At 46.9% G+C, this 13,396-nt stretch overlaps 1 protein-coding gene across 1 annotated transcript in view; it reads left to right on the top strand.

Moving 5' to 3' along the window:
* The window catches only part of LOC119923046 (olfactory receptor 7C2-like), a 28,572-nt gene that overhangs the window by 14,146 nt on the left and 1,030 nt on the right, over positions 1–13,396 (top strand). Inside the window, exon 7 of the mRNA XM_038742616.1 lies at positions 3,572–3,658. Coding sequence (XP_038598544.1) covers positions 3,572–3,658 — 87 coding nt within the window. The remainder of the gene's footprint in view (positions 1–3,571; positions 3,659–13,396) is intronic.

Raw genomic sequence — 13,396 nt, 5'->3', positions numbered from 1 at the left:
TATCTCGCCTGTAGTCTGGGATGTCCTTCCTCTTCATATCACTCTGCTCTTCCTAGCAGCTTGGCTCAGTGGAAAGAGCACGGGCTTTGGAGTCAGAGGTTACGGGTTCAAATCCTTGCTCTGTTAATTGTCAGCTGTGTGACTTTGGGCAAGTCACTCAACTTCTCTGAGCCTCAATTACCTCATCTGTAAAATGGGAATTAAGACTGTTAGCCCCCGTGGGATAACCTGATCACCTTGTAACCTCCCTAGTGCTTAGAATAGTGCTTTCAATACAGTAAGAACTTAATAAATGCCATTATTATTATTAATTATATCATTATTATTATATCTAAAAGGCAATTACTCTCTCTCATTGAAAGTACGTCTCTTCCAAAAAGCCTTCCCTGACTAAGCCCTCCTTTCCTCTTCCACTCCATTTTGCATAGCCTTGACTTGCTCCCTTTATCCTCCTCCCTCCCAGCCCCACAGAACTTACATACACATCTGTAATTTAATTTATATTAATGTCTGTCTCCCCCTCTAGATTGTATGATTAGAAAAGCAGCGCAGCTCAGTGGAAAGAGTAGGGGCTTTGGAGTCAGAGGTCATGGATTTAAATCCCGGCTCCACGACTTGTCAGCTGTGTGCCTTTGGGCAAGACGCTTCACTTCTCTGTGTCTCCGTGACCTCAGTGACCTTTAAAATGGGGTTTAAGACTGTGTGCTCCACGTGGGACAACCTGATCACTTTGTAACCTCCCCAGTGCTTAGAACAGTGCTTTGCACGTAGTAACCGCTTAGTAAATGCTATTATTATCATTATTATTATTATCATGGGCAGGGAACGTGTCTATTATAATGTTGTACTCTCCCAAGCTCTAGGTATAGAGCTTTTCACACAGTAAGCACTCGATAAATATGATTTACTGACTCGCTGACACCATATCCCATTTGCTATGTCTCGATCAAAAGATGTAAGAAGCTGCAGAGTATTTTTTTTATTTTGTTTTGTAATGTTTTATTTTTTAATCGTATTTATTAGGTGCTTATTGTATGCCGGGCATTCATTCATTCGTTCAACTGTATTAACTGAGTGCTTACTGTGTGTAAAGCACTACACTGAACTACGTTGGTGACTCTAGGGCTTGGTGAGGGAGGGAGCCAGGGAGCAGCTGCAGACAGATTCAGTAGGCAGCAAGGCCTGAGGGCGAGGGTTCTTCTGACCCCCAACCCCTTAGGGTTAGAGTGGGACTGCGACAGACATGGAACAGGGGCGCTGGGTCACTACTTTATTTTATTTTGTTAATATGTTTTGTTTTGTTGTCAGTCTTCCCCTTCTAGACTGTGAGCCCGCTGTTTGGTCGGAACCGTCTCTATATGTTGCCAACTTGTACTTCCCAAGCGCTTAGTACAGTGCTCTGCACACAGTAAGCGCTCAATAAATACGATTGAATGAATGAATGAATACGCGTGTGGGAATGTAAAATATAAAAACAAGCAGACACATTCGTTGGCCACAACGAGCTCACAGTCCAGAGGGGGAGACAGACATTAAGATAAATAAATATATAGATAAATAAATAAATCATATCATATAAAGGCACTGTAGTAAGTGCTGGGGTAAGTACAAGCTAATCAGATTGGATACAGTCCACGTCCCACATGGGGCTCACAAACGTACTCTACATTTTATAAATGAGGTAACTGAGTCCCAGAGAAGTTATTTACCTAAAGTTCCAAAGCAGACAAGTGGCAGGGCCAGGTTTAGAACCAAAGCCCTCCCAGGTTGCTTCAGATTGCATTCTAGAACTGGGAAATCTTCCAAAGGAATAATCAACTCATTATCAAGTTGTAAATCACCCCCTTTAACAAGATGGTGGTCAATCAGATAAGGAATCCTAGGCACATCCATAATCCAGTCAAATACCTAGTAGGTTGACAGCACCACCCTTCACCCCCTCCTCTGTCTGTCGTATACCTGCTGCTGGTCAAAGACCTAATATCATTTCAACACATTCCACCACTTGCTTGCTGTGATACTTTGGGCAAGTCACTTAACTTCTCTGGACCTCATTTACCTCACCTGTAAAATGGGGATTAAGACTGTGAACCCCCCCGTGGGACAGCCTGATCACCTTGTAACCTCCTCAGCACTTAGAACATTGGTTTGCACATGCTTAATAAGTGCCATTATTATTATTATTATTATTATTATTATTATTATTATTATTATTATTATTATTACTGTGTGCAGAGCACTATACTAAGCTCTTGGGAAAGTACAATACGACAATGAACAGTGACAATCCCTGCTCAAAAGGAGCTCCATGTTTAGCAGGGGCTGGGGAACAGGCATCAGTACAAATGAATAAAATTACAGATATATGTGTAAATGCTTTAGGAGTGGGGTGGGGAGAAGAGCAAAGGGAGCAGGTCAGGGTGAGCTAGAAGGGAGTGGGAGATGGGGAAAAGTGGGGCTTAGTTTGGCATGGACTCTTTTACCTTCAATAAGGCTTTGAAAGCGGTGGGGAGTATTTGTCAGATTTGAAGAGGGAGGGCATTCAAGGCCAAAGGAAGGAAGTGGGTCAGGGGTTGGCAGTGAAAGAGGTGAGATCGAGGCACAGTGGGAAGGTTAGCACCAGAAGGAGAGAAACGGAGGAGAGGGGCAAGTTGATGGAGTGTTTTAAAACCAATGGTGAGGACTTTTTGTTTGATAAGGAGGTGGATAGGCAACCACTGGAGATTTTTGAGGAGCGGGGGACTTTACCTGAACATTTTTGTAGAAAGATAAAACGAGCAGTGGAGTGAAGTATAGACTGAAGGGGGGAGTCAGGAGGTTGGGAGGTCAGCACGGAAGCTGGTGCAGTGATCTAGGTGGGATCCGATGAGCGATTATTTTAACGTAGTGGCAGTTTGGATGGAGAGGAAAGGGCGGGTTTTAGCAAAGTTGTGAAGCGGGACGACAAGATTTGGTGACGGATTGATTATGTGGGCTGAATGAGAGAGAAGAGTCAAAGATAACGCCATGGTTACGGGCTTGTGAGCCAGGAAGGATGGTGCATTCCACTCGGGGCGCCCAAAACATGAGTAGTGCACATCTGACACCAACGATGTCGAGTCTCGAGTGTCCAATTCGTTACCCTAGATTATATTAGAGGGTTCGTGTCCTGGGGCCTCCAAGGGAGTGATCACCACAACGTAGAAACTAGATAATTTAATCAAAGATTCAGCTGTATCGAGAACACAACTGTACCCCGCCCTACCAAGGCATAGAGTTTTGCTACCGCGAGATGATCAGTCCCACCCGGAGTTCAGGTCCTTAATGAGGCGGGCCGGCAGGGGTGTCTCCGGCCTAAGAGGTCCCTTGGTCTCGGGCTGCCCCTGCCTTCCCTTCGGAGGACAGTGAGCAACAGCACGGTATAATTTTACCCTCCTCTTATACTACGCTTGTTGACCATAACACCAAGCCTCTTCCAGGCTTCTACTAGCAGAAGAAATATCTGCTTCTACTAGCAGATAGTTTGTTCGGTTTCTGGCATTTGTAATGACAGTGCAGTTTTCTTTCTTCTCCGGTTTTCTTTATCCTGCAGATCATTAAGCTGGAGGGCCACTCCACCATCCCTCCACCGTGGCAGGATGCAATAAGCAGAAAGCTGCGGGTCGTGTTTGCTGACAGAGTTAGTTGAGGAAGTAGATTAGGGGTCGAGTTCATGTGTAAAAGATTTAGTCTGAGGAAGTGGGTCCAGGGATCAGGTTAATGCCAGGGTCTTGAGTTTAGTCTATTTTCCTTCAACACTACCTCAGCAAGAGTGTGGCCCCGGAACACTTCCAGTGTCCGGGCTGTGAGTAACCCGGTGAGGGCTACTGGCCTGACATCACTTTACATAGAAGCAAACAACAGAGTGTTGTGTGAATCAGTAGCCATAAAAATGAGACTATACTTTGATCCCGTGAGCAACAATGTCAAAGGAGGAATCTGAGGAGAAACGGAATTGTCTTACTGAGAAATTTGAGGAGGAGGACATTTTGGAGAAAAGGAATAGTTTTGCAGAGGGGCTTGAGGAGGGGAGCAGGCCTTGCTGTAGGGAAAGAGAAAGACTGCCAGATGAGCCCATGGGGAGGGTTAGCCTACCCCCCACATTCCCGGATTCACCCTGTAGCGAGCTTGAGACAGCAGGCAATCGATGCAGGGAATCAGTACAAGTACAAGTACAAGTACAAGTTGGCAACATATAGAGACAGTCCCTACGCAACAGTGGGCTCACAGTCTAGAAGGGGGAGACAGACAACAACACAAGGCATACTAACAAAATAAAATAAATAAAATGAATATGTACAGTAAAATAAATAAATAAATTAATAGAGTAATAAATACGTACAAACATATATACATATATACAGGTACCGTGGGGAGGGGAAGGAGGTAAGATGCGGGGATGGGGAGGGGGAGGAGAGGGTGAGGAAGGAGGGGACTCACTCTGGAAAGGCCTCCTGGAGGAGTTGAGCTCTCAGTAGGGCCTTGAAGGGAGGAAGAGAGCTAGCTTGGCGGATGTGGGGAGGGGGGCATTCCAGGCCAGGGGGAGGACGTGGGCCGGGGGTCGACGGTGAGACAGGTGAGAACGAGGCACAGTGAGGAGATTAGCGGCAGAGAAGCGGAGGGTGCGGGCTGGGCTGTAGAAGGAGAGAAGGGAAGTGAGGTAGGAGGGGGCGAGGTGATGGAGAACCTCGAAGCCGAGGGTGAGGAGTTTCTGCCTGATGCACAGATTGATTGGTAGCCACTGTAGATTGTTGAGGAGGGGAGTAACATTCCCTGAGCGTTTCTGCACAAAGACGATCAGGGCAGCGGCATGCAATATGGATTGCAGTGGGGAGAGACAGGAGGATGGGAGATCGGAGAGGAGGCTGATGCAGTAATCCAGTAGGGATAGGCTGAGAGATTGAACGAGCAGGGTAGCGGTTTGGATGGAGAGGAAAGGGCAGATCTTGGCAATGCTGTGGAAGTGAGACCGGTAGGTTTTGGTGATGGATTGGATGTGGGGGGTGAACGAGAGAGCGGAGTCGAGGATGACACCAAGGTTGTCGGCTTGGGAGACGGGAAGGATGGTAGTGCTGTCAACAGAGATGGGAAAGTCAGGGAGAGGGCAGGTTTTGGGAGGGAAGATAAGGAATTCAGGAGTTTTACTTGTTCTGATGTGTATATGTATATCTCTCACCTCCTCCAGGAGGCTTTCCCAGGCTGAGCCCCTTCCTTCCTCTCTCCCTCGTCCCCCTCTCCATCCCCCCATCTTACCTCCTTCCCTTCCCCACAGCACCTGTATATATGTATATATGTTTGTACATATTTATTACTCTATTTATTTATTTATTTATCTTACTTGTACATATCTATTCTATTTATTTTGTTTTGCTAGTATGTTTGGTTTTGTTCTCTGTCTCCCCCTTTTAGACTGTGAGCCCACTGTTGGGTAGGGACTGTCTCTATATGTTGCCAATTTGTACTTCCCAAGCGCTTAGTACAGTGCTCTGCACATACTAAGCGCTCAATAAATACGATTGATGATGATGATGATCTCTAATTTTTTTATTTATATCGATGCTAGTTGATGACCGTTAACTTGTTTTGATGTCTGTCTCCGCCCTTCTAGGCCGTGAGCCCATTGTGGGCAGGAATTGTCTCTCTTTGTTGCTGAACTGTACTTTCCAAGCGCTTAGTACAGTGCTCCTGCACACAGTAAGTGTTCAATAAATATGATTGAATGAATTGAATGAATGAATCTGCACGAACGTAGGGGAACCAGTTGGATGGGCAGCTGTTTGTCATAATTTGTATGTGTGAGTGTGTGGGTGTATGTGTACCCCTTCTCCCCGCCTATTTTAAATTAGACTAAGTATGGAATAATGCTTTCCACTGTATACCATGGTGGTTTGGTTTCACTTTGAACTTATCAGCAAGTTCCCGACACAGTAGGAGCTCCCAGTTAAGTACGGCTGCCCAGAGGGGAAGGTGAATCTAAGGATTTCACCCCAAGGGATCAGAAATATGCTTGAAAGGTGTCCAAGCATCTCATCCCGCGGAATTCTGGGTCAGGTGCATCCAAGGATCTCATTCAAGGGGAGCAGCAATCTGGGAGAGGTGAATCTTTAGCCGTCTGGGGAAGGCCAGGGAGGGCAAAGATATCAGTCAGGGCTCATGACAATGACATGTGTGGTCTTCACATCATGGACTCTAAGCTTCTTGAGGGCAAGGGTCTTATCTACTGACTCTGTTGTCCTCTCACAAGCACTCAATGCAGTGCTCTGCACACCGTAGACCATAGGCTCCTTATGGACAGGGATCACATCTCCCAATTCTGTTATGGTATACATTCCTACGTGTTTTGTGCAGTTTTTGGCACACAGTAAGAATGTAATAAATGGCATTGATTGCTTGGTACTAGTAATAGGCTTCATCATTTTCCATATTCTGACAAGAATTACAAGAGGTTTCTCGAGCACAAACTGAGTTCCTTTAAATCAAGGGGAGGTTCACATACCTGTTCTGTGCATTTCCAAAATTATATGAAAAATCAACATAGTCTGGATAAACTACACAACTGAAAAAAGTGTTTCTCCCAAAATATCGATGGCACGTTCCTGTTTTCTCCTGGGCTGTGGTCTGAATCATTGTAAATAAGCGTTTAGTACAGTTCTCTGCACACAGTAAGCACTCAATAAATATGATTGAATGAATGAATGAAATATGAACTTGGAAACCACTGGGATCCCTAGGATATTAACTTGTATTCTGAAAATAGGATTTGGGTCATCTTGGATATTCTCATGTGCGGTAAGAATGCCTTACTTATACAATTATATATATATATAAAATTGATTATCTGTATGACATTTATTAAGCTTTTACTGTATGGCAAGTATATATATATATATATATATATATATATATATATATATATATATATATATATATATATATATAATATTGACAGACCTGTATTACATACATATAGATAGATACATAAATATAATTGTATGTACATAATAGTGATTGTGGCATTTGTTAAGCCCTTACTATTTGCCAGGCACTGCACTAAGTGCAAGGAAACAAAGCTGGACACAGTCCCTGTCTCACTTGGGGCTAACAATATTAATCTACAGTTTGCATATGATGTAACTGAGGCACAGAGAAGTTAAGTGACTTACCCAAGGTCACACAGCAGACGTTGCAGAGCCGGGATTAGAACCCATGACCTTCTGACTCTCAGATCCGTGCTCTAGGCACTGTGCTATTCCTGTCACTGTAGACGACACTACCATCCTTCCCATCTCACAAGCCCGCAACCTGGGTGTCATCGTCGACTCTGCTGTTTCATTCGCCCCACACATCCAATCTGTCACCAAAACCTGCCGGTCTCACCTCCTCAACATCGCCAAGATGCGCCTTTTCCTCTTCATCCAAACTGCTACCTTGCTGGTTCAATCTCTCATCCTATCCTGACTGCATTACTGCATCAGCCTCCTATCTGATCTTCCATCCTCCTGTCTCTCCCTGCTTCAGTCTACACTTCACTCTGCTGCCCGGATTATTTTTGCACAGAAACGCTCTGGGCATGTCACTTCCCTCCTACAAAATCTCCAGTGGTCGCCTGTCAACCTATGAATCAAGCCAAAACTCCTCACCCTCAGCTTCAAGGTTCTCCATCACCTTGCCCCCTCCCACCTCACCTCCCTTCTCCCCTTTTACAGCCCAGTCCACACACTCCACTCCTCTGCCGCTAACCTCCTCACTGTGCCTCGTTATCGCCTGTCCCGCCACCGACCCCTGGCCCACGTCCTTCCCCTGGCCTCGAATGCCCTCCCTCCATACTTAAGCCAACCTGGCTCTCTTCCTCCCTTCAAAGCTGAACTGAGAGCTCACCTCCTCCAGGAGACCTTCCCAGACTGAGACCCCTTTTCCTTTCCTCCTCCCCTTCATCACTCCCTCTGCCCTACCCCTTTCCCCTCCCCTCAGCACTTGTATTTACTTGTACATATTTATTACTCTATTTATTTTACTTGTACATATTTACTACTCTATTTATTTTATTAATGGTATACATATACCTATAATTCTATTTATTTTGACGGTTTTGAAACCTGCCTACATGTTTTGTTGTCTGTCTTCCCCTTCTAGACTGTGAGCCCATTGTTGGGTAGGGACCGTCACTATATGTTGCCGACTTGTACTTCCCAAGCGCTTAGTACAGTGCTCTGCACACAGTAAGCACTCAATAAATACGATTGAATGAATGAATGAAATATGCCAGGTACTGTACTAAGCGGTGAGGCAGATTCCAGCCAATCGGATTAAACACAATCCATATCCCACACGGGATTTACGGTCTTGATCCCCATTTTACAGAAGAGGTAACCGAGGCCCAGAGAAGCGAAGTGACCTGCCCAAAGTCAGCCAGAAGACAAAGTGGCATAGCCGGGATGAGAACTCAGGTTCTTCTGATCCCAGGTATGCCCTCTATCTACCAGGCTAGGCTACTTCTCTTTTGTTACTATGTGCCAACCTCCATACCAAGCACTGAAGAAGATACACTTTCAGTGCAACGGGCACAATCCTTGTCCCACCTGGGGACTTTTCCTCCTCCTCGGACTCACCACCTGTCCCGACGGCACATATAGAATTTCTGCTGGCTCTGGGTCTGCCAGGCCCGCTCCGCACCTGCCAGGCCAGCTCCACCATGTCGGCTCTGGAAAGAAATTCACGGGTTGGAAAATCTGCCATCAGTGGGGACAGGCAGTGGCCCCTCGCTCTGTGCCACTTTTCTCTCTCCCCATGTTATATCGGTCCCTGCTGGGGCCGACAATGTGTCGTGCATTATCGTTTCGTCGCTCCCGAGGGGCCTATGCCAGCCCCCTCTCCCCGATGACACTGTTAGACCGAGGCCCGCACCTGATTCACAGCCGGGAGTGCTCTGCCAGTGCCAATGTTCTGCTCACAGGAAGTGCTCTGTCGTACCCTCCATGCCCTGATGCTTCTGCACAGAGAACACCGCTCATTTGGTAACAGGCCCCATGGAAGCCCCGAGCGAGACCCTCCCTAACCCAACGGGCCATTGTGGCATGGCTTCTCCTCCCGACGACCGCCACCGACTCCAAACTCACAGACGCTCCTCACTAGGATGGGGATGGATCACAGACTCTGTGCTAGACGCTGAGAAGTCACTTCACGTAGGTTTCACCGAATCAGATGGTTCGAGCCTAGAAGCCATACAGTTTCCCGTTCTGCTCTCTCAGACAGACGGGGCTCGGCGGCGCTGGGGGGCTCCATTGCCATGAGCACCATTGTAGAGGGAGGGGCTTGATGAGGAAAAAGGTGGGGCATGAGAGAAGATGGTCTCAAGAGGGCGTGGTTGTCACGAGTGGGTGGGGCATCACCTGACCTTGGGGCCAGACTTCTGGCCAGAATCATCATCAATCGTGTTTATTGAGCACTTACTATGTGCAGAGCACTGTACTAAGCGCTTGGGAAGTACAAATTGGCAACATATAGAGACAGTCCCTACCCAACAGTGGGCTCACAGTCTAAAAGGATCAATCAGACTCAGTGCCCAGGGGCTAGTGCATCCAGGGGTGGGGCCATGGGCATTTCCTGCCCAGAGTATGTGTGGGGATCATTGATTTCATGATGTTTCCAGGAGAAAAGGGAGCTGAGTGTCCGAGGAGGATCAGAATGGAGTTGAGGCTATTGGATGGGGCAACAAGGAGTTCATTGGTGACCTTAGAGTTAATTGGTGAATCTCCAGTGGCTGCCAATCAATCTGCGCATCAGGCAGAAACTCCTCATCCTCGGCTTCAAGGCCATCACCTCGTCCCTTCCTACCTCACCTCCCTTCTCTCCTTCTACAGCCCACCCCTAACCCTCCGCTCCTCTGCCGCTAATCTCCTCACCGTGCCTCGTGCTTGCCTGTCCCGCCATCGACCCCCGGCCCACATCATCCCCCGGGCCTTGAATGCCCTCCCTCTGCCCATCCACCAAGCTAGCTCTCTTCCTCCCTTCAAGGCCCTACTGAGAGCTCACCTCCTCCAGGAGGCCTTCCCAGACTGAGCCCCTTCCTTCCTCTCCCCCTCGTGCACCTCTCCATCCCCCATCTTACCTCCTTCCCTACCCCATAACACCTGTATATATGTATATATGTTTGTATATATTTATTACTCTATTTATTTATTTATTTATTTATTTATTTTACTTGTACATATCTATTCTATTTATTTTATTTTGTTAGTATGTTTGGTTTTGTTCTCTGTCTCCCCCTTTTAGACTGTGAGCCCACTGTTGGGTAGGGACTCCCTCTATATGTTGCCAACTTGTACTTCCCAAGCGCTTAGTACAGTGCTCTGCACACAGTAAGCGCTCAATAAATACGATTGATTGATTGATTGAGAGAGGGCAGGTTTCATCGAGGAAAGGGGGCGGAAGCCAGATTGGAGGGGGTCAAGTTGGGAATTTGAGGAGAGGAAGGGGAGATGGCGAGTGTGAACAACTCGCTCAAGGAGTTTGGAAAGGAGTGGTAGTCGGAATATTTGGGCTGATAACTGGCAGAAGCTCTTGGGTCAAAGGAGGGTTCTTTTAGGATATGGGAGACATGGACGAGTTTGAAAGCAGTGGAGAAGAAGCCATAGGAGGGCAAACAGCTGAAGTTGGTTGTCAAGGAGAGAAGAGAAGAGGGGTTGGTCAGGGAGGAAAGAAAGGAAAGAAGGAGTTTTGACAAACTGCGAAGGCATGGGGAGGGAAACGCAGGTGGAAGGAGTGGATTTTGAGAGGAGATGGGAGATCTCCTTTTGAGATACTGCTCGGAAATATGGGAGAGTTGACACAGGGGCAAGAAAAGGAAGGGCCTGGAGACGAGGAAGGGAGATTTTAGAGAGATCCCATCTGGTCACCACTGATTGTCTTGCCAAATCCGCTGGCCTCTACTCCATCCAAATCCTCCTCGATCTCTCAGCTGCTTTTGATACTGTGGACCACCTCCTTCTCCTGGAGACATTATCCAACCTTGGTTTCGTGGACATTATCCTCTCCTGGTTCTCCTCCTACCCCTCTGTAACCTCAATCTTCATCTCTTTCAAGGGCCTCTCTTCTGCCTCCCACTCCCTAACAGTGGGGATCCCTAAAGGCTCACTTCAGGGTCCTCTTCCATTCTCCATCTACACCTACTCCCTTGGAGAACTCATTCATTCTCATGCTTTCAATTCCTATTTCCATGGGGATGATTCCTAAATCTCCATCCCCAGCCCTGATCTCTTTCCCTCTCTATCCATCTCTAACTGGATTTCCTGCTGACTCCTCAAGATGGACATGTCCAAACCAGAACTCCTCATCTTCCCATCCAAACCCTTCCTTCCACCAATTTTCCTTTCACTGTACACAGTATCACCATTCTCTCTGTCTCACGAGCCCATAACATGGGCGTTTTCCTCGATTTATCTCGCTCAGTCAACCTACACATTCAACCTGTCACTATATCCTATCAGTTCAAACTTCACACATCACTAAAAATCTGCACTTTCCTCTCCACTCCCATGCTGATACAAGCACGTATCCTATCCCGCCTTGACTTATGCATCAGCCTCCTTGCTGACTTCCCTGACTCCTCTCTTTCCCCAGTCCAGTCCACACTTCATTCTGCAGCCCGGGTTATTTGTCTACAAGACCATTCTGTCCACTCCTCTCCACTCCTTAAGCCCCTCTATATCAGACAGAAAATCATTACCGTCAGCTTTAATGCCCTCCATCAACTCACCCCTCCTACCTCACCTCACTACTCTCCTACTACAGCCTACACTGCACACTCCACTTCCCTAATGCCAACCTATTCACTGTCCATCGATCTCGCCTATCTCACCCCCGACCTCTCACCCACGTCCTGCCTCTGGCCTGGAACTCCATTTCTCTCCATATTCTAAGAGATCAACGCTTTTTCACTTTATTGAAGGCACATCTTCTCAAAGAGGCATTCCCTGACAAAGCTCTCATCCCTCTTCTCCCACTCCCTCCTGCGTCACCCCGACTTGCTCCCTTTATTCACCCCCCCGCCCAGCCCGACGGCACTTAAGTCCATGTCTGTAATTTATTTATATTAATATCTATCTCCCCCTATAGATTTGTAAGCTTGTTGTGGGCAGCGAATACGTGTCTTATATTGTTACACTGGACTATCACCAGTGTGCATTACAGTGCTTTACATACAGGAACTGCTCAATAAAGACAATTGATTGCCCTTGCCCTTGGATTTGCACCCTTCATTCTCCCCCTCCCTCTGCCCTACAGTGCTCATGTCCATATCCAGAATTTATTATTCATATAAGTGTCTGTCTCACCCTCTTGACTGTAAGCTCCTTGTGGGAAGGAAACGTGTCTACCAACTCTGTTGTTTTGTACTCTCCCACGTGTTCTGTACAGTGCTTTGCACAGTGTAAGTGCTCACCAAATACAACTGATCGATTTATAAACATGGCTGAACATCACTGCACGGGTTTGTCTGTGTCCTTCTCACCAGTCAAGCACCGCTGCCCTAGACCCCAGATGGGGTATGAGAAGCAGAGAAGCTTAGTGCAAAGCAGCATGGCTTTGTGGATAGAGCATGGACCTGGGAGCCGAAAGCTTCTGAGTTCTAATCCTGCCTCTGGCCTGGAACACCCTCCCTCCTCAAATCTGACAAACAATGACTCTCCACCCCATCAAAGCCTTATTGAAGGCACATTTTCTCTAAGTGGGCTTCCCTGACTTTTCCCTCCTTTTCTCTTCTTCCACACCCTTCTGCATCAGCCTGAATTATGTCCCTTTATTCATCCCCCATCTCAGCTCCACAGCACTTATGTACCTATTTGTAATTGATTTACTTATATTAATGTCTGTCTCCTTCTCCAGACTGTAAGTTCATTGTGAGTAGAGAATATGTCTGCTTACTCTTACATTGTATTCTCCCAAGCGCGTAGTACAGTGCTCTGCACACAGTAAGCGCTCAGTAAGTATGAGTGAACGAATAAATGAGTAGGTTGAGAAAGCGAAGGTGTGGTAGGAGGGAGCAAGCTGATGGAGGGCTTTAAACCTGATGGTGAGTGGTTTCCCTTTTATGTGGCGGGGGATGGGCAACCACTGGTGGTTCTTGAGTAGTGGGGAAACATGACCTGGGCTGTTTTGTAGAAAAATGTTCTGGGCAGCAGACTGAAGTCAGGCCTGGAGTGGGGAGAGAACAGAGGCAGGGAGGTCAGCAAGAAGGCCCAATCTCTGTCTCGCACAAATGTCTCACAGGGCTCTTTTCAGGACAAAAATTAGGTGGTGGTAAGATTAGTACCCTGGAAAGAAGAAGGCATTCTACAAATTCTACAAAAAAATTCTACAAAATTCTTTTCTACAATTTTTT

The sequence above is a fragment of the Tachyglossus aculeatus genome, unplaced genomic scaffold (assembly GCF_015852505.1).
Source record: "Tachyglossus aculeatus isolate mTacAcu1 unplaced genomic scaffold, mTacAcu1.pri scaffold_138_arrow_ctg1, whole genome shotgun sequence".
In the NCBI taxonomy this organism is placed as follows: domain Eukaryota; kingdom Metazoa; phylum Chordata; class Mammalia; order Monotremata; family Tachyglossidae; genus Tachyglossus; species Tachyglossus aculeatus.
Note: the sequence above shows the minus strand (reverse complement) of the source record. Positions and strands in the feature narration are given on the sequence as shown.